Genomic DNA, 19,360 nt, shown 5'->3' with positions numbered 1-19,360 from the left:
ACCCTGGCCCAGGGCCATTTGGAATAGAATAGGATAAACGGAGTGGGAAGGGAACCCTGGAGGTCTTCTAGTCCAGCCCCACTTCCCTTGCTTAAGCAGGAAGACCCTGGCCCAGGGCCATTGAGAATAGAATAGAATAAACGGAGTGGGAAGGGAACCCTGGAGGTCTTCTAGTCCAGCCCCCACTTCCCTTGCTTAAGCAGGAAGACCCTGGCCCAGGGCCATTGGGAATAGAATAGAATAAACGGAGAGGGAAGGGAACCCTGGAGGTCTTCTAGTCCAGCCCCCTCCATTTAAGCAGGAAGATCCTGGCCCAGGCCATTGAGAATAGAATAGAATAAACAGAGAGGGAAGGCACCCTAGAGGTCTTCTAGTCCAGCCCCCTGCTTAAGCAGGAAGACCCTGGCCCAGGGTCCTTGAGAATAGAATAGAATAAACGGAGTGGGAAAGGGAACCCTGGAGGTCTTCTAGTCCAGCCCCCACTTCCCTTGCTTAAGCAGGAAGACCCTGGCCCAGGGCCATTGGGAATAGAATAGAATAAACAGAGAGGGAAGGCACCCTAGAGGTCTTCTAGTCCAACCCCCCTGCTTAAGCAGGAAGACCCTGGCCCAGGGCCACTTCGAATAGAATAGAATAAACGGAGTGGGCCCCAGAGTCGATGGGTAAAAATTAAGCTAGGGTGGGGATTGGGGGTGTGTGAAGCCGCCCTACTAATTCCCTTTGGACAGGTGTAGCCGGGCCTCGTACACACCCTGACCACCTGCCTCACCGGCCCATTTCAGATTTCCAAGTCATATGTCCCCCCCCAAATTATCCCGTTTTCATGAAAAATACGACCTGTCCCCGAAAGTAAGGCCTAGCTGGATTTTTACACATTCGCCCAATATAAGCCCTCATGAAGCCCCCAATAAGCCCTAATGAAGATTCCACCCACTCGAATGGAGACCCAGATGACAGGATGTTTAGGAAGCCCTGAATAATGTAGCCTGTTTTCCCCCAAACACATGACCTACCCTGAGAGTAAGGCCTAGCTTACACGATGCTTATGAAGCACTTGCCAACAAAGGTGTAAATATACGTGTCCCGAGATAAGATGGCACTTGGATGAGTTCATTGGGAGCCGGAGCAAACCCTTTACGCGGGAGAAAACCCGAATAACCAAAGATCCATATATAGATAGATAGATAGATAGATGATAGAGATATATAGATATAGATACATAGATATAGATGTATCGGTATAGATGTAGATGTAGATATAGATATAGATATAGATATAGATATAAATGTATCGGTATAGATATAGATATAGATATAGATATAGATATAGATATAGATATAGATATAGATATAGATATAGATATAAATGTATCGGTATAGATATAGGTATAGATATAGATATAGATATAAATGTATTGGTATAGATATAGATATAGATATAGGTATAGATATAGATATAGATATAGATGTATCGGTATAGATATAGATATAGATATAAATGTATTGGTATAGATATAGATGTAGATATAGATATAGATGTATCGGTATAGATGTAGCTGTAGATATAGATATAGATATAAATGTATCGGTATAGATATAGATATAGATATAGATATAAATGTATCGGTATAGATATAGATATAGATATAAATGTATCGGTATAGATATAGATATAGATATAGATGTATCGGTATAGATATAGATGTAGATATAGATATAGATATAGATATAGATATAGATATAAATGTATCGGTATAGATATAGATATAGATATAAATGTATCGGTATAGATATAGATATAGATATAGATATAAATGTATCGGTATAGATATAGATATAGATATAGATATAAATGTATCGGTATAGATATAGATATAGATATAGATATAAATGTATCGGTATAGATATAGATATAGATATAGATATAAATGTATCGGTATAGATATAGATATAGATATAGATATAGATGTATTGGTATAGATATAGATGTAGATATAGATGTAGATATAGATATAGATATAGATATAAATGTATCGGTATAGATGTAGATATAGATATAGATATATAGATATAGATATGTAGATATAGATATAGATATATGGATATAGATGTATCGGTATAGATATAGATATAGATATAGATAAAAGACAGGGTCTTCTTTTTGGGGAAAACACGGGCAAATCAACACAGGTCCATTTCTCCGAATTCAATCCCTTCTCTGGCTCTTTTTGTCTCCGCTTAGCCAACAATCGTAGTCGCTGTGAAACCGAACCCACACGTCGTCGCTCCGGCTCGCCAGGAACCTCATCCAAGCACCCATCTTATCCCGGGACACGTATATTTACACCTTCGTCGGCATGGTTTTTCTTCCCCCCTCCTGCAGCCCCCCTCGAGGTGGGGACGAGCGGAAGAACGTGGTACATTTTCCGGAGGCCAGAGAGAGAGATCCGGGGGCCATTTTGTTTTTGTTTTTTCATCCTGCTCCCAGAATTCCCAGCCGCTGGCCTGGAAGAGGGGGATTCTGGGAGTCCCCAGCCATTCTCAGGAGGGCAGCCAGCAGGCTGGGCGTGATTGGGCCAAAACCTAGCATCCCCCCCCCCACCAATTCCTCCAACAGGCCCGATACTCACTGCTCATCGTACGGAGAGTCCGAAACTTGCAGGACGGACGCCTGGAAATCTTGTATCACTTCCTGTGGGAGTCAGCAGGGACAGAGGAAGGGGGAGGGGGTGTCAGCCTATCCAGGGCCTGCACAGATAGGCCCCTCTCCCCGACACATGGCGTTGTGGCCCGCCGATGGCTGGCGGAGCCGGCAGCGGAGTCGGAAAGTAGGGCAGGAACCCAGGCTACGTTCTGACCCAGGCTTCACCCGACGTAACGAAACAAGTAAACTTGTTTTAAAAAAGCTTATTTTAAAATGCAACGCTGGGAATGACTTTCATTCCCAGCCAGAACTCCTCATAAACAGTTCCCCGAGAAGAAGCACCCCCCTTTCAGTGCGGTGGCATGCTGCCCATAAACAGAAGTCTCCAATGAACGAGAAAAGAAACCAACCGAAATACGCCGAGCTTCAAGGAGGACTCCGAATCTAACCAACGACCTTGCTTCCTGCCCAGGTTTCGTCACCTTGGCCTGACTGTTTTTTCCCCCCCAACTTTTAAAAATAAACTTTATTCAACGTTTTATATATATATCTATATATCTATATATCTATATATCTATCTATCTATCTATCTATCTATCTATCTATCTATCTATATATAATAAATATAATATAATATAATATAATATAATATAATATAATATAATATAATATAATATAATATAATATAATATAATATAATATAATATAATATAATATAATAATATAATATATATTAAATATATATATATATATATATATATATATATATATATATATATATATATATATATATATAAAAATGCAAAACATTTTGTTAAAAGCATAGTACATATACATTACAAATTTCTTCGGTGCTTTCTCATCAAACCATATTCGAATACTTATTTCATATATCTGGTTTATACTCCTATTTTAACCTCTTTATATTTTCCCTTCCTTATATCTATTTACTCGCTGGTTTCTATGATTGATATACCAGTATAACAGTTTTCCCAGACTGTATAGCATGTTGAGTCTTCCTTTTCTTTCCATTTTAGGGTAAGTTTGTTCATTTCGGCGCAAATTTCGGCTTATCACATTTTCTACTGGCATTTTCCGATCAGCCCGTCCACCATTTTTGCGCGAGCAACGCTATCTTTGCCGCGGGGATTATATATAAAATTAAAATATTTTATTTCCTTTGCGTATTCGCCTTGGATTATTCCCAATACAAAAAAAAAAAAAAGTCTGGAAAAATAAAGAGAAGGCGGGAAAAGATATGAAATTGAACAGATAAGATAAATATACACATTAAACTGTGCTTGTGTGGAAATGTGATCATTTGGAATTATTCTGTCTTTAAATAAGAGGTTTGATTTGTTTTTCGGAAAAGATGTCTTAGGTTATTATATTCTACGTTTTGTTGGTTTGTGTCTTGTTTTTAAAAATTAATAAAATTTGTTGTTGTTTTTGTTTTTGCCAAAAAATTTATACTTTATCCCGAAGGATAAAGTCCGCACGGAGCTTCAAACCGAACGTTGCTTCCTGCAAAGGTTTCTCTACCTTGGCTTGACTTTTTAATCCCTCAAGGGAGGGGCGATCCCCTCCCAGCCTTACTCCCGAGTCGCCCCTTTTTGTCTCAGCTGCTCTTGCCTTCTGGCAGCTTTGTGCATACGCACACGGGGAACAGGCTCCCGCTATTCCTCTTCCTCTAAAGACTCCGAAGGCGGCACCCCACTCCCAGATGGTCCTGGCCTCCATCTCTGCGTCGGACGTAGGACCTTCGTCCGAGACCTTCTCCAGACTCCCAGACCGGTCCCTCGTTCTTCCCCCGCCGTCCGATTCCGCTGCCGCGAGGAAGAGGACTAGCGGGAGCCCGATCCCCCAGGATGCGTATGCACAAAGCTGCCCGAAGGCGAGAGCCGCTGAGACAAAAACAAAAAAGGAGCGACTCGGGAGTGAGGCTCGGAGGGGATTTCCCCTCGCGTAAGGGATAAAAGTTTTATTAAGGTTTTATTAATTCTCAATCAAATATAAACCCGCCAAATGCAAAACCTAAGACCTAAAACTTCTAACAAAGAAAGCATAAGACGTCGAAACGTCAAACCTCCTTTCTAAAAGCTGCTTCTAGATTTTTAACACAGCAAATAAAACATTGTTTTATACAACACAGTTCCCCATGATCACATTTCCATTTAAACACCTATATACCTGGATAGAAAGAAATATAACTGAATAAAAGTGAAGGGAGAAAGAATGAGAAATTTGGAAAAAAAGATATATATATGTGCTTAAATGGAAATGTGATAATGTAGAACTATGTTGTATAAATGTTTATATTTGACTGAGAATTAATAAAACCTTGATAGAAAGAAATATAATTGAACAAAAGTGAAAGGAGAAGGAATGAGAAATTTGGGAAAAGATATATATATGTGCTTAAATGGAAATGTGATAATTTGGAACTATGTTGTATAAATGTTTATATTTGATTGAGAATTAATAAAACCTTGATAGAAAGAAATATAATTGAACAAAAGTGAAGGGAGAAAGAATGAGAAATTTGGGAAAAAAGATATATATATGTGCTTAAATGGAAATGTGATCATGTGGAACTATGCTGTAAAAAATAATGTTTTTTTTTTTTTAAAAAAAGTTTTATTAATTTTAACAACAAACAAAAACACATAAAAAATAAAAACATCATCCTTTCCTTCATAAGTTTACAGACAGTGTATCGGTTGGTTTACCACTTTTTTTTGTGTGTGCATCCATTTCATAGTCTCCATTGTAGCTATATTACATAATAGCTCATATTATCAATCCACAATTATATAGCCTGATATCATGATTAAACAATCATTTAACTATAATTTTATTAATTCATACTTTAACGAGATAACTATAGTTTACTTAATTTATTTTATAGCAAATCATAAAGTCATACCAAGCCTATCTTAATAAAATTTTATAAAAAGAGTATCAAAGAAAAAAAATATGTATTCATTGTTTCCTAAAATTCTAAATATTCTATTATTATATTTTATTATCTAGCCATTGATAGAAAAGGTCCCAAATTTTATCTTCTTGTTCTCTAATTTCAAATGTCAATCTGCTCATTTCAGCACATTCCAATATTTTCTTGATAATTTCTTCCTCTGATGGTATTTTCTCACTCTTCCAATTTTTAGCAAATACAATCCTAGCCGCCCTTAATACATTTACAATCAAATATTTCAAATTTTTATTGTATGTATCAGGTAAGATTCCCCATAAAAAAAAAAATCTCTGGTTTTAAATCTATATGTTTCTTTGTCATTTTTTCCAATTATATGCAAATTTTAGTCCAGTATTTTCTAGCGTCCTCACAAGTCCACCACATATGGTAATATGAGCCAGGTATCTGATGAAAAAAATAATGTTTTATTTGCCTTGTTAAAATTTATCAGTAAATTTTGAGAAAGGAGGTTTTATGCTTTTATGTCCTATGTTTTGTTTGTCTTTTAAAAAAAATATCAATAAAATTTGTTTAAAAAGAAAAAAGAAAAAAAAAAGTCAGGCCAAGGGGATGAAACCTTTGCAGGAAGCAACGTTCGGTTCGAAGCTCTGCGCGGACTTTAGACTTCGGGATAAAGTATAAATTTATACTTTTTTTAAAATATATATATTATATTTATATTTATATTTATATTTATATTTATATTTATATTTATATTTATATTTATATTTATATTTATATTTATATTTATATTTATGGATACGACTTTATTTATTTTTTTAAAAAAATTGGCATTTGAGTTCTCGGCAGCCATTCAAAGGAGAAAAGGTGGGTGCTTATCTCGAGGGACGGTTTTGGGGACTCCTTCCCGGCTGGGAATGCGCGTCATTCCCAGCCGTTGCAATCAAACCAAGAGGTGTTTTTTAACCAAGCGTGCGAAAACCGATGAGCCGACGGTCTCGGATTGTGACGTGTCTGCCGCCAGCAAGCCACTGGGGGCCTTTGGGGTCTGGGGACCCCTCCCTCCCTCCTTCCTCCTCCCCCCCGAAGGGCTCACGCTGCACATGTAGCTGTGCCAGGACTTGTTGACTTGCGGCAGCTTCTCCTTCTTCTTCCAGTTTGGGGGGGCTCCTTCGCGCACGGCTTCCTGGGGGGAGGGAGGAAGACGGGGAGCCTCGCAGGTCGTGGGAACGCCCTCCCTCCCCACCTTGCCCGGCCTTCTCTCCCCCCCGCCTCCTGCGTGGCCACCCGGGCTGGGGAAGGTGTGGGGGAGCGAAGGGGGAAAAGAGGAGGGAGGGGAGGACCCACCTTGGCTGCGATCATGTACGGCGGGACGATTTCGATGTTCATCTCTTGGAAGAGTTCGCGGCACTGCATGGAGATGAAGTCGCCGGCCAGGGGGGATTTGACGATCCTGGGATTGGGGAGAGGGAAGGAAGGAAGGAAGGAAGGAAGGAAGGAAGGAAGGAAGGAAGGAAGGAAGGAAGGAAGGAAGGAAGGAAGGAGGGAGGGAGAAAAGGGAGGGAGGGAGAGGAAGGAGGGAGGAAGGGAGGAAGGAAGGAAGGAGGGAGAAAAAGGGAGGGAGGGACAGGAAGGAAGGAAGGAAGGGAAATAGAGGAAGGAATGGAGGGCGCAGAAGGAAGGAAGGAAGGAGGGAGGGAAGGAAGGAAGGAAGGAAAGGAGGGAGGAAGGAAGGAAGGAGGGAGAGAAGGAGGAAGGAAGGAAGGAAATAGAGGAAGGAATGGAGGGCACAGAAGGAAGGAAGGAAGGAGGGAGAAAAGGGAGGGAGGGACAGGAAGGAGGGAGGAGGAAGGAAGGAGGGAGGGAAGGAAGGAAAGGAGGGAGGAAGGAAGGAAGAAAGGAGGGAGGGAAGGAGGGAAGGAAGGAAGGAAGGAGGGAGGGAAGGAAGGAAGGAAGGAAGGAAGGAGGGAGGAAGGAAGAAAGGAGGGAGGGAAGGAAGGAAGGAGGGAGGGAGGGAAGGAAGGAAGGAGGGAGGGAGGGAAGGAATGAAGGAAGGAAGGAAGGAAGGAAGAAAGGAGGGAGGAAGGAAGGAAGGAAAGGAAGGAAGGAAGGAAGGAAGGAAGGAAGGAAGAAAGAAAGGAAGGAAGGAAAGGAAGGAAGGAAGGAAGAAAGAAAGGAAGTAAGGAAGGAAGGAAGGAAGGAGGGAGGGAAGGAAGAAAGAAAGAAAGGAAGGAAGGAAGGAAAGGAAGGAAGGAAGGAAGAAAGGAAGGAAGGAAGGAAGGAAGGAAGGAAGGAAGGAAGAAAGAAAGGAAGGAAGGAAGGAAGAGCTGGCCTTCTCTCCCATCTAGGCCTCAATTCCCCCCCTTGGCAGCCGCATCTTCCATCCCACCAAACTCCTTTCCCTCCCCTCCCCTCCCTCCCTTGAACCCCCTCCTCAAACCCCTCCCACACCTGCCAAGGACTCCAAAGCCAACGAGCCCACCTCCCAGGAGACGCTCCCGTCCCGGAGGGTCGGACGTTTCCCTCCCCGTGCTCCCTCCCCACCTTCCAACCCACCCGGCCCCTCACGTGTTCCCCCTCCCCACCCTCGGGATCTTGGCCCCCCACCCCCCAAATCCCTCCCAACCTTGCTGGAGAATGTAGCCGTCGTGCACCGGGATGGCGGTGGTGTGAGTCGCCCGCTGTCCAGCACCAATCCGGTGCTGCGTCCGTTGGCAAAGCTGGCGGAAGAGATCGTCAAGGGGGTTTCGGCGAGGCGGGGGAGGGCTGTGTGTGTATGCAGTGTTCCCTCCCCCGTAACGGGGCAGGGAGAGGGGGAGAGAGAGGAAGCACGGTCCCCCCCAACTTCCCAAATCTTTCCCCCCACCTCTCAAGGTCCCCCCTCCGTCCGAACGTCCCGGATGCCGTTTCCCCGCAGGCGAAAATAAGTAAGGCGACGCCCGGAGTTGGGGAGGAAGGTGGACCACCAGGTGTGTGTGGGGGGAGGTTGTTGGGGGTGGGGTGTGGTCCAAGGGTTGGGCCAGCAGGTTCTCCACACACACCCCCACCCCCCACCGCACCCCCGAAAGGAGGTCGTCCCGAAGAACCGTTGGAGACGAAAGGGTCGGGAGGGTTTTAGCCGCCGGGTCGCGCCAACCGGTGCGAACCGCCTCCTTCCGACCCGAATGGGAGCAAGAGGTGGAGAAAGATACGCGGTGAGTACGGCCGTCTTGCAGAGGAAGAACGCCGGGATGGTGTAATGTTCGAACATCAGCTCCGTCAGCTTCTCCCGCTTGGCTCGGGTGTTCCACTGCGGGGGGAGGGGAGGGGAGGGGAGGAAAAGAGGGAGGGAGGGAGAAGGAAGGAAGGAAGGAAAGGGAGAAGGGAGGGAGGGAGGGAAGGAGGGAGAAGGAAGAAAAAGGGAGGAGGAAGGAAGGAGGAAGGAGGGGAGGGAAGGAGGAACGGGAAGGAAATGGAGAGGAAGGGAAGGAGGAAGGAGGGAGGAGAAGGAAGGAGGGAGAAGGAAGAAAAATAGAGAAGGAAGGAAGGAGGAAGGAGGGGAGGGAAGGAGGAACAGGAAGGAAATGGAGAGGAAGGGAAGGAGGAAGGAGGGAGGGAGGGAAGGAGGGAGAAGGAAGAAAAAAGTAGAGAAGGAAGGAAGGAGGAGGAAGGAGGGGGAGGGAGGGAGGGAGGAAGAGGAAGAGGAAGGAAGGAGGGAGGGAGGGGTGGGAGAGGGAGGGAAGGAAGGAAAGGGAGAGGAAGGAAGGATATGGAAGGAAGGAGGGAAGGAGGGAGAAGGAAGAAAAAGGGGAGAAGGAAGGGAAGGAGTAAGGAGGGAGGGAGAAGGAAGGAGGAAGGAACAAAAAAGTAGAGAAGGAAGGGAAGGAGGAAGGAGTGGGAGGAAGGAGGAACAGGAAGGAAATGGAGAGGAAGGGAAGGAGGAAGGAGGGAGGGAGGGAAGGAGGAGAAGGAAGAAAAAAGGGGGGGAGGAAGGGAAGGAGGAAGGAGGGGAGGGAGGGAGGGAGGAAGAGGAAGGAAGGAGGGAGGGAGGGGTGGGAGAAGGAGGGAAGGAAGGAAAGGGAGAGGAAGGGAAGGATAGGAAGGAAGGAGGAGGGAGGGAGAAGGAAGAAAAAAGGAGGAGGAAGGGAAGGAGGAAGGAGGGAGGAGAAGGAAGGAGGGAAGGAACAAAAAAGTAGAGAAGGAAGGGAAGGAGGAAGGAGTGGGAGGGAAGGAGGAACAGGAAGGAAATGGAGAGGAAGGGAAGGAGGAAGGAGGAGGGGAGGAAGGAGGGAGAAGGAAGAAAAAGTAGAGAAGGAAGGGAAGGAGGAAGGAGGGGAGGGAGGGAGGGAGGAAGAGGAAGAGGAAGGAAGGAGGAGGAGGGGTGGGAGAGGGAGGGAAGGAAGGAAAGGGAGAGGAAGGGAAGGATATGGAAGGAAGGAGGGAGGGAGGGAGAAGGAAGAAAAAGGGGAGGAGGAAGGGAAGGAGGAAGGAGGGGGGAGGAAGGAACAGGAAGGAGGCAGGGAGGGTGGGAGAGGAGGGAAGGAGGAGGGAGGCAGAAGGAAGAAGAAAGGGAGGAGGGAGGGAGGAGGGAGGAAAAAGTAGAGAAGGAAGGAAGGAAGGAAGGAAGGAGGGAGAAGAGGGAGGGAGGGACAGGAAGGAAAGGGAGAGGAAGGGAAGGATAGGGAAGGAAGGAGGGAGGAGAGAAGGAAGAGAAAAGGGGAGAAGGAAGGGAAGGAGAGGAAGGAGCGGGAGGGGAAGGAGGAACAGGAAGGAAATGGAGAGGAAGGAAGGAGGGAGGGAGAAGGAAGGAAGGAAGGAACAAAAAGTAGAGAAGGAAGGGGAAGGAGGAAGGAGAGGAGGGGGAGGGAAGGAGGAACAGGAAGAGGAAGGAGGCCGGGAAGGAAGGAAGGATGTGGGGCAGGGAGAAGGAAGGAGGAGGAAGGAGGAAGGTGGGAGAAAAGAAAGGGAGGGACAGGAAGAGGAAGGAAGGAGGAGGGGGAGGAGAGGAGGAGGAAGGGAGGAAAGGGAGGAGAGGAAGGGAAGGATAGGGAAGGAAGGAGGGAGGGAGAAGGGAACAAAAAGGAGAAGGAGGAAGGGAAGGAGGAAGGAGGGGAGGGAGGGAGGGAGGAAGAGGAAGAGGAAGGAAGGAGGGAGGGAGGGAGAAGGAAGAAAAAGGGAGAAGGAAGGGAAGGAGGAAGGAGGGGAGGGGAAGAACAGGAAGGAGGCAGGGAGGGTGGGAGAGGGAGGAGAGGAGGAAGGAGGGAGGGAGAAGGAAGGAAGGAAGGAACAAAAAAAGGAGAGAAGGAAGGGAAGGAGGAAGGAGGGGGAGGAAGGAGGAACGGAAGGAAATGGAGAGGAAGGGAAGGAGGAAGGGAGGGAGGAGAAGGAAGGAAGGAAGGAACAAAAAGGAGAGAAGGAAGGGAAGGAGGAAGGAGGGGGAGGGAAGGAGGAACGGAAGGAAGAAGGGGAGAGGAAGGAAGGAGGAAGGAGGAGGGAGGGAGGAAGGAGGGAGAAGGAAGAAAAAAGGGGGGAGGAAGGAAGGAGGAAGGAGGGAGGGAGGGAAGGAGGGAGAAGGAAGAAAAAGGAGGAGGAAGGAAGGGAAGGAGGAAGGAGGGAGGGAGGAAGGAAGGGGAGGGGGAGGGAGAGAAGGAAGGAAAGGAGAGGAAGGGAAGGATATGGAAGGAAGGAAGGAGGGAGGGAGGGAGAAGGAAGAAAAAGGGGAGAAGGGGAGGGAAGGAGGAAGGAGGGGGAGGGAGGAACAGGCAGGGAGGGGGGAGGGGAGGAAAGAGGGAGGGAGGGAGAAGGAAGGAAGGAAAGGAGAAGGAAGGGAGGAAGGAAGGGAGAAGGAAGAAAAAGGGAGAGAAGGAGGAAGGAGGGAGGAGGGGAGGGGAGAGGAGGGAGGAGGAGGAAGGAGGAGGAAGGGAGGAAGGAAGGAAGGGAGGAAGGAAGGATATGGAAGGAAGGAAGGAGGGAGGGAGGGAGAGGAGAAAAGGGAAGGAAGGAAGGGGAGGAGGAAGGAGGGGGGGAAGGAAGAAGGAAGGAGGCAGGGAAGGGTGGGAAGGAGGGGAGGAGGAAAGGAGGAGGAGGGAGAAGGAAGGAAAGGAGAAGGGAGGAGGGGGAAGGAAGAAAGAGAGGAGGAGGAAGGAGGAAGGAGGAGGGAGGGAGGGAGGAAGGAAGGAAAGGGAGGAGGAGGAAAGGAGGAAGGAGGAGGAGAGAAGGAAGGATATGGAAGGAAGGAAGGAGGGAGAGAGGAAGGAGGAAGGGAGGAGGAAGGAAGGAGGGGAGGAGGAAGGAAGGAGGAGGAGGGGAGGAGAGGAAGGGACAGGAAGGAAAGGGAGAGGAAGGGAAGGAGGGAGGGAAGGAAGGAGGGAGGGAGGGAAGGAAGAAGAAAAAAGGAGAAGGAAGGGAGGGAGGGAGGAAAAGGGAGGAAGGAACAGGGAAGGAGAAGGGAGGAACAGGAAGAGGAAGGAGGCAGGGAAGGAGGGAGAGGAGGGAGGGAAGGAAGGAAGGAGGGAGGGAGGGAGGAGGAGAGGAAGGAAGGGAGAGGAAGGGAGGAGGATAGGGAAGGAGGAGGGAGGGAGGAGAAGGAAGGAAAGGAAGGAAGGAAGGAAGGAGGAAGGAGGAAGAGGAAGGAAAGGGAGAGGAAGGAAGGAAGGGAAAGGAGGAGGAGGAAGGAAGGAGGAGAGGGAGGAGGAAGGAAGGAAGGAAGGAAGAGAAGGAAGGAGGAAGGGAAGGAGGAGGAGAGGAGGAAGGGAAGGAGGGAGGAGGAAGGAAGGAAGGAAGGGAAAGGAGAGAAGGAGGAGGAAGGAGGAAGGAAGGGAGGGAAAGGGGAAGGAAGGAAGAGGAGGGGAAGGAGGAGGAGGAGGAGGAGGGAGGAAGAGGAGGAAGGAAGGGAGGAAAGAGAAAGGAGGACAGGAAGGGAAGGAAGGAGGGAGGAGAGAGGAAGGAAGGAAGGAGGGAAGGAAGGAAGATGGGAAGGAAGGAGGGAGAAGAAGGAAGGAAGGGAGGAGGAAGGGAGAGGGAGGGAAGGAGGGAGGGAGGAGAAGGAAGGAGGAAGGAGGGGAGAAGGAAGGGAAGGAGGAGGAGGAGGGAGGAAGGAAGAAGGAAGGAAAGAGGAGAAGGGAAGGAGGAAGGAGGAAGGAGGGAGGAGGAACAGGAAGAAAGGAGGGGAGGGAAGGAGGGAAGGAGGGAGGGAGAAAGGAAGGAAGGAAGGAAGGGAAGGAAGGGAAGGAGGAAGGAGGAGGAGGAGGAACAGGAAGGAAATGGAGAGGAAGGAAGAGGAGGAAGGAGGGAGGAGAAGGAAGGAAGGAAGGAACAAAAAGGAGAGAAGGAAGGAAGGAGGAAGGAGGGGAGGGACGGAGGAACAGGAAGGAAATGGAGAGGGAAGGGAAGGAGGAAGGAGGGAGGGAGAAGGAAGGAAGGAAGGAACAAAAAGGAGAGAGGAAGGAAGGGAAGGAAGGAGGGGGAGGGAGAGGAAGGAAGGGGAGGGAAGGGAGGAAGGAAGGAGGAAATGGAAGAGGAAGGAAGGAAGGAAGGAAGGAGGGAGGAAGGAAGGAAGGAAGGAACAAAAAGGAGAGAAGGAAGGAAGGAGGAAGGAGGGGAGGAGGAAGGAGGAACAGGAAGGAAATGGAGAGGAAGGGGAAGGAGGAAGGAGGAGGGAGGAAGGAGGAGGGAAGGAAGGAAGGAAGGGGAGGGAGGAAGGAAGGAGGAAGGGGGAGGGAAGGGAGGGAGGAAGGAAGAGGAAGGAGAGGAAGGAAGGAGGAAGGGGAGGGAGGAAGGAAGAAGGAAGGGAGGAAGGAAGGGGAGGAGGAGGGAGGGAGGGGAGGAAAGAGGAAGGGAGAAGGGAGGGAGGAGGAAGGAGAGGGAAGGGAAGGAAAGGAAGGAAGGAAAGGAGAAGGAAGGGAGGGAGGTAGGGAAGGGAGGGAGGAAGAGAAGGAAGAAAAAAGGAGGAGGAGGAAGGAGGAAGGAGGAAGGAGGGGAGGGAGGAGGGAGGAAGAGGAAGAGGAAGGAAGGAGGAAGGAGGGAGGAAGAGGAGGGAAGGGAGAGGAAGGGAAGGATATGGAAGGAAGGAGGGAGGGAGAAAGAAGAAAAAAGTGGAGAAGGAAGGGAAGGAGGAAGGAGGGGAGGGAGGGAGGGAGGAAGAGGAAGGAAGGAAGGAGGGAGGGAGAAAGAGGGAGGGAGGAGGACAGGAAGGAAAGGGAGAGGAAGGAAAGGAGGGAGGGAGAAGGAAGGAAGGAAGGAAAAAGAGTGGAGAAGGAAGGGAAGGAGAAAGGAGAGGGAGGGAGGGAGGAAGAGGAAGAGGAACGAGGGAAGGAAAGAAGGAAGAAGAGGGAGGGAGGGACAGGAAGGAAAGGGAGAGGAAGGAAAGGAGGGGAGGGAGGGAGAAGGAAGGAAGGAAGAAAAGAGTGGAGAAGGAAGGGAAGGAGAAAGGAGAGGGAGGGAGGGAGGAAGAGGAAGAGGAAGGAGGGAAGGAAAGAAGAAGGAAGAAGGAGGGAGGGAGGGACAGGAAGGAAGGGAGAGGAAGGAAAGGAGGGAGGGAGGGAGAAGGAAGGAAGGAAGAAAAGAGTGTAGAAGGAAGGAAGGGAAGGAAAGGAGAGGGAGGGAGGGAGGAAGAGGAAGAGGAAGAGGAAGGAGGAAGAGAAAGAAGGAAGAAGAGGGAGGGAGGGACAGGAAGGAGAGGAAGGAAAGGAGGAAGGAGGGAGGGAGGGAGAAGGAGGAAGGGGAGAGAAGGGGAGGGAGAGGAAGGAGGGAAGGATATGGAAGGAAGGAAGGAGAGAGGGAGGGAGGGGGTGGCAAGGGGGGAGGGGTCAGAAGAAGGCAGAAGCCCTGCCCCCGAAGGAGCACCCCCACACACCCCCGCCCTCCCCAGATACCTACCGGGGCCTCCGACATGAGGACGGGGTGGAGGTTGGGCTCCGATTTGATGTGCTTGTTGTAGGTGTGGTCCAGGATGGCTTGGAAGCAGGCCCAGTCCTCGACTTACGGCAGGGAGGGGGGCAAGGAGACAAGGGGGGATAAAGGAGAAGGGGGCGGCTGCCCACTCCCCCTCCCCTGTGGGGCCACCATCAAAAACCCCCAGCGAAGGAGCGCCCCCTTCTCTCTCTTCTCTCTTTCCCTCTCTTCTCTCTCTCTTTCTTTCTTCCTCTCCTTCTTTCTCACTCTTTCTCTCTCTTCTCTCTCTTCTCTCTCTTTCACTCTCTTCTCTCTCTCTTTTTCTTTCTTCCTCTCCTTCTTTCTCTCTCTTTCTCTCTCTTCTCTCTCTTCTCTCTCTTTCACTCTCTTCTCTCTCTCTTTTTCTTTCTTCCTCTCCTTCTTTCTCACTCTTTCTCTCTCTTCTCTCTCTCTCTTTTTCTTTCTTCCTCTCCTTCTTTCTCACTCTTTCTCTCTCTTCTCTTCTCTCTCTTTCTCTTTCTCTCTCTTCTCTCTCTCTCTTTTCTTTCTTCCTCTCCTTTCTCACTCTTTCTCTCTCTTCTCTCTCTTTCTCTCCTTCTTTCTCACTATTTCTCTCTTTCTCTCTCTTTCCCTCTCTTTCTCTCTCTTTCTCTCCCACTTCCTCTCTCCCTCTCTTCCTCTCTCTTCTCTCTCTCTTTCTCTCCTTCTTTCTCACTTTCTTCTCTCTCTCTTTCGTTCTCTCTCTCATTTTCCTTCTCTCTTTCTCTCTCTTTCTCTCTCTTTCGTTCTCTCTCATTTTCCTTCTCTCTTTCTCTTTCTTTTTCTCTCTTTCTCCCCCACTTTCTCTCTCCCTTTTTCCTCTTTCTCTCCTTTCTCTCTTTCTTTCTCTCCCACTTTCTCTCTCTCTCTTTCTCTCTCTTTCTCTCTTTTTCTCCTTCTCTCTTATTCTCTTTCTCTCTCTCTTTCTCTCTTTCTCTCTCTCTCTCTTTCTTTCTTTCTCTCTTTCTCTCTCTCTTTCTTTCTCTCCCTCTTTCTCTCTTTTTCTCTCTCTCTTTCTTTCTCTCTCTCTTTCTCTCTTTTTCTTTCTCTTTCTGTCTTTTCTCTTTCTCTCTCTTTCTCTCTCTTTCTCTCTCTCTCTCTCTCTTCTCTCCTTTTCTCTGTCTCTCTTTCTCTCTTTCTTTCTCTCTCTCTCTTTTTCTCTCTTTCTCTCTTTCTGTCTTTTTCTCTTTCTCTCTCTTTTGATCTCTCTTTCTCTCTCTTTCTCATCTTTCTCTCTTTTCTCTTTCTCTCTCTCTCTCTCTTTCTTTCTCTCTTTTTCTTTCTCTCTCTTTCTCTCTCTCACTCTTTCTCTCTTTTTCTCTCTCTCTTTCTTTCGTTCTTTCTCTCTCTTTCTCTTTCTCTCTCTTTCTCTTTCTCTCTCTTTCTCTTTCCCTTTCTCTCTTTTTCTTTCTCTCTGTTTCTCTCTTTCTCTCTCTTTCTCTCTGTCTTTTTCTCTTTCTCTCTCTTTCTCTCTTTCTCTCTCTTTCGTTCTCTCTTGTTTTCCTTCTCTCTTTCTCTCTCTTTTTCTCTCTTTCTCCCCCACTTTCTCTCTCCCTTTTTCCTCTTTCCCTCCTTTCTCTCTTTCTTTCTCTCCCACTTTCTCTCTCTCTTTCTCTTTCTCTCTCTTTCTCTCTTTTTCTCTTTCTCTCTTATTCTCGTTCTCCTCTTTTTCTCTTTCTCTCTCTTTCTCTCTCTTTTTCTGTCTTTTTCTCTTTCTCTCTCTTTCTCTCTCTTTCTCTTCTCTCTCTCTCTTCTCTCTTTTTCTCTCTCTCTCTTTCTCTCTTTCTCTCTTTTTCTCTCTCTTTCTTTCTCTCTCTCTTTCTCTCTTTTTCTCTCTTTCTTTCTTTTTCTCTTTCTCCTCTTTCTCTCTTTCTCTCTCTCTTTCTTTATCTCTTTTTCTCTTTCTCTCTCTTTCTCTCTCTCTTTCTGTCTTTCTCTCTCACACTCTTTCTCTCTTTCTCTCTCTTTCTCTCTCTCTCTTTCTCTCTTTCTCTCTCTCTCCCTCCCACCTTCCTGGCGGGCTCACGGATTGTGGGGGGAGGTTGGGTCCCAGCATAGCAGACGGGGCCACAGTTAAAGCAGCTCCGGTCGCCTAGAGGCAGAGCTCACAGCCTCACCATCAGGAGGCTTGTGAGCTCAATCGTAGGTAGAGGGGTTGGACTAGATGACCTCCAAGGTCCCTTCCCTCCCCTATTATTCTATAAGAGTCTCCTGCTCAAGTGAGGGGTTGGGCTAGATGACTTCTGAGGTCCCTTCCCACTCTCTGTTATTCTGTTATCCTGAGCAGGGCGGTTGGGCTAGATGACCTCCGAGGTCCCTTCCCACTCTTTGTTATTCTGTTATTCTGAGCAGGGGCTGGGCTAGATGACCTCCGAGGTCCCTTCCCACTTTTTTTCTGAGCAGGGGTTGGGCTAGATGACCTCCAAGGTCCCTTCCCATTCTTTGTTAATCTGAGCAGGGGTTGGGCTAGATGACCTCCGAGGTCCCTTCCCATTCTGTGTTATTCTGAGCAGGGGTTGGGCTAGATAACCTCTGAGGTCCCTCCCCATTCTTTGTCATTCTGAGCAAGGGGTTGGGCTAGATGACCTCCGAGGTCCCTTCCCATTCTGTGTTATTCTGAGCAGGGGTTGGGCTAGATAACCTCTGAGGTCCCTCCCCATTCTTTGTCATTCTGAGCAAGGGGTTGGGCTAGATGACCTCCGAGGTCCCTTCCCATTCTGTGTTATTCTGAGCAGGGGGTTGGGCTAGATAACCTCTGAGGTCCCTCCCCATTCTTTGTCATTCTGAGCAAGGGGTTGGGCTAGATGACCTCCGAGGTCCCCCATTCTTTGTTATTCTGAGAAGGGGTTGGGCTAGATGACCTCCAAGGTCCCTTCCCATTCTTTGTTATTCTGAGCAAGGGGATTGGGCTAGATGACCTCCGAGGTCCCTCCCGATTCTTTGTCATTCTGAGCAAGGGGTTGGGCTAGATGACCTCCGAGGTCCCTCCCCATTCTTTGTCATTCTGAGCAAGGGGTTGGGCTAGATGACCTCCAAGGTCCCTCCCCATTCTTTGTCATTCTGAGCAGGGGGTTGAGCTAGATAACCTCTGAGGTCCCTCCCCATTCTTTGTCATTCTGAGCAAGGGGTTGGGCTAGACGACCTCTTAGGTCCCTCCCCATTCTTTGTTAATCTGAGCAGGGGTTGGGCTAGATGACCTCCAAGGTCCCTCCCCACTTTTTTTTTTATTCTGTTATTCTGAGCAGGGAGTTGGGCTAGATGACCTCCAAGGTCCCTTCCCATTCTTTGTTAATCTGAGCAGGGGGTTGGGCTAGATGACCTCTGAGGTCCCTCCCCACTCTTTTGTCATTCTCTTATTCTGAGCGGGGGGTTGGGCTAGATGACCTCCCAGGTCCCTCCCCACTCTTTTGTCAATCTCTTATTCTGAGCGGGGGGTTGGGCTAGATGGACCTCCGAGGTCCCTCCCCATTCTTTGTTATTCTGAGCAGGGGGTTTGGTCTAGATGACCTCCCAGGTCCCTCCCACTCTTTTGTCATTCTCTTATTCTGAGCGGGGGGTTGGGCTAGATGACCTCCCAGGTCCCTCCCCACTCTTTTGTCATTCTCTTATTCTGAGCGGGGGGTTGGGCTAGATGACCTCCCAGGTCCCTCCCCACTCTTTTGTCATTCTCTTATTCTGAGCAGGGGGTTGGGCTAGATGACCTCCCAGGTCCCTCCCCACTCTTTTTGTCATTCTCTTATTCTGAGCAGGGGGTTGGTCTAGATGACCTCCCAGGTCCCTCCCCACTCTTTTGTCATTCTCTTATTCTGAGCAGGGGGTTGGTCTAGATGACCTCCGAGGTCCCTCCCCACTCTTTTGTCATTCTCTTATTCTGAGCAGGGGGTTGGGCTAGATGACCTCCGAGGTCCCTCCCCACTCTTTTGTCATTCTCTTATTCTGAGCAGGGGGGTTGGGCTAGATGACCTCCCAGGTCCCTCCCCACTCTTTTGTCATTCTCTTATTCTGAGCAGGGGGTTGGGCTAGATGACCTCCCAGGTCCCTCCCCACTCTTTTGTCATTCTCTTATTCTGAGCAGGGGGGTTGGGCTGGATGACCTCCGAGGTCCCTCCCCACTCTTTTGTCATTCTCTTATTCTGAGCAGGGGGTTGGGCTAGATGACCTCCCAGGTCCCTCCCCACTCTTTTGTCATTCTCTTATTCTGAGCAGGGGGTTGGGCTAGATGACCTCCCAGGTCCCTCCCCACTCTTTTGTCATTCTCTTATTCTGAGCAGGGGGTTGGGCTAGATGACCTCCAAGGTCCCTCCCCACTCTTTTGTCATTCTCTTATTCTGAGCAGGGGGGTTGGGCTAGATGACCTCCCAGGTCCCTCCCCACTCTTTTGTCATTCTCTTATTCTGAGCAGGGGGGTTGGGCTAGATGACCTCCCAGGTCCCTCCCCACTCTTTTGTCATTCTCTTATTCTGAGCAGGGGGTTGGGCTAGATGACCTCCCAGGTCCCTCCCCACTCTTTTGTCATTCTCTTATTCTGAGCAGGGGGTTGGGCTGGATGACCTCCGAGGTCCCTCCCCACTCTTTTGTCATTCTCTTATTCTGAGCAGGGGGGTTGGGCTAGATGACCTCCCAGGTCCCTCCCCACTCTTTGTCATTCTCTTATTCTGAGCAGGGGGGTTGGGCTAGATGACCTCCCAGGTCCCTCCCCACTCTTTTGTCATTCTCTTATTCTGAGCAGGGGGTTGGGCTAGATGACCTCCAAGGTCCCTCCCCACTCTTTTGTCATTCTCTTATTCTGAGCAGGGGGGTTGGGCTAGATGACCTCCCAGGTCCCTCCCACTCTTTTGTCATTCTCTTATTCTGAGCAGGGGGTTGGGC

General features: G+C 48.6%; 1 protein-coding gene across 1 annotated transcript in view; it reads right to left on the bottom strand.

The window, feature by feature from the left end:
- The window catches only part of ACTL6B (actin like 6B), a 41,564-nt gene that overhangs the window by 14,058 nt on the left and 8,146 nt on the right, over positions 1-19,360 (bottom strand). Inside the window, 7 exon segments of the mRNA XM_087947627.1 lie at positions 2,630-2,691; positions 6,678-6,767; positions 6,929-7,034; positions 8,189-8,258; positions 8,261-8,301; positions 8,773-8,870; positions 14,438-14,538. Of these exon segments, the coding sequence (XP_087803753.1) occupies positions 2,630-2,691; positions 6,678-6,767; positions 6,929-7,034; positions 8,189-8,258; positions 8,261-8,301; positions 8,773-8,870; positions 14,438-14,538 (568 nt within the window).

This window comes from Notechis scutatus, chromosome Z (assembly GCF_049901735.1).
Source record: "Notechis scutatus isolate UNSWTSFEM ecotype Mainland chromosome Z, rNotScu1.2, whole genome shotgun sequence".
In the NCBI taxonomy this organism is placed as follows: Eukaryota; Metazoa; Chordata; class Lepidosauria; order Squamata; family Elapidae; genus Notechis; species Notechis scutatus.
This window is presented reverse-complemented; position numbering and strand designations above follow the sequence as displayed.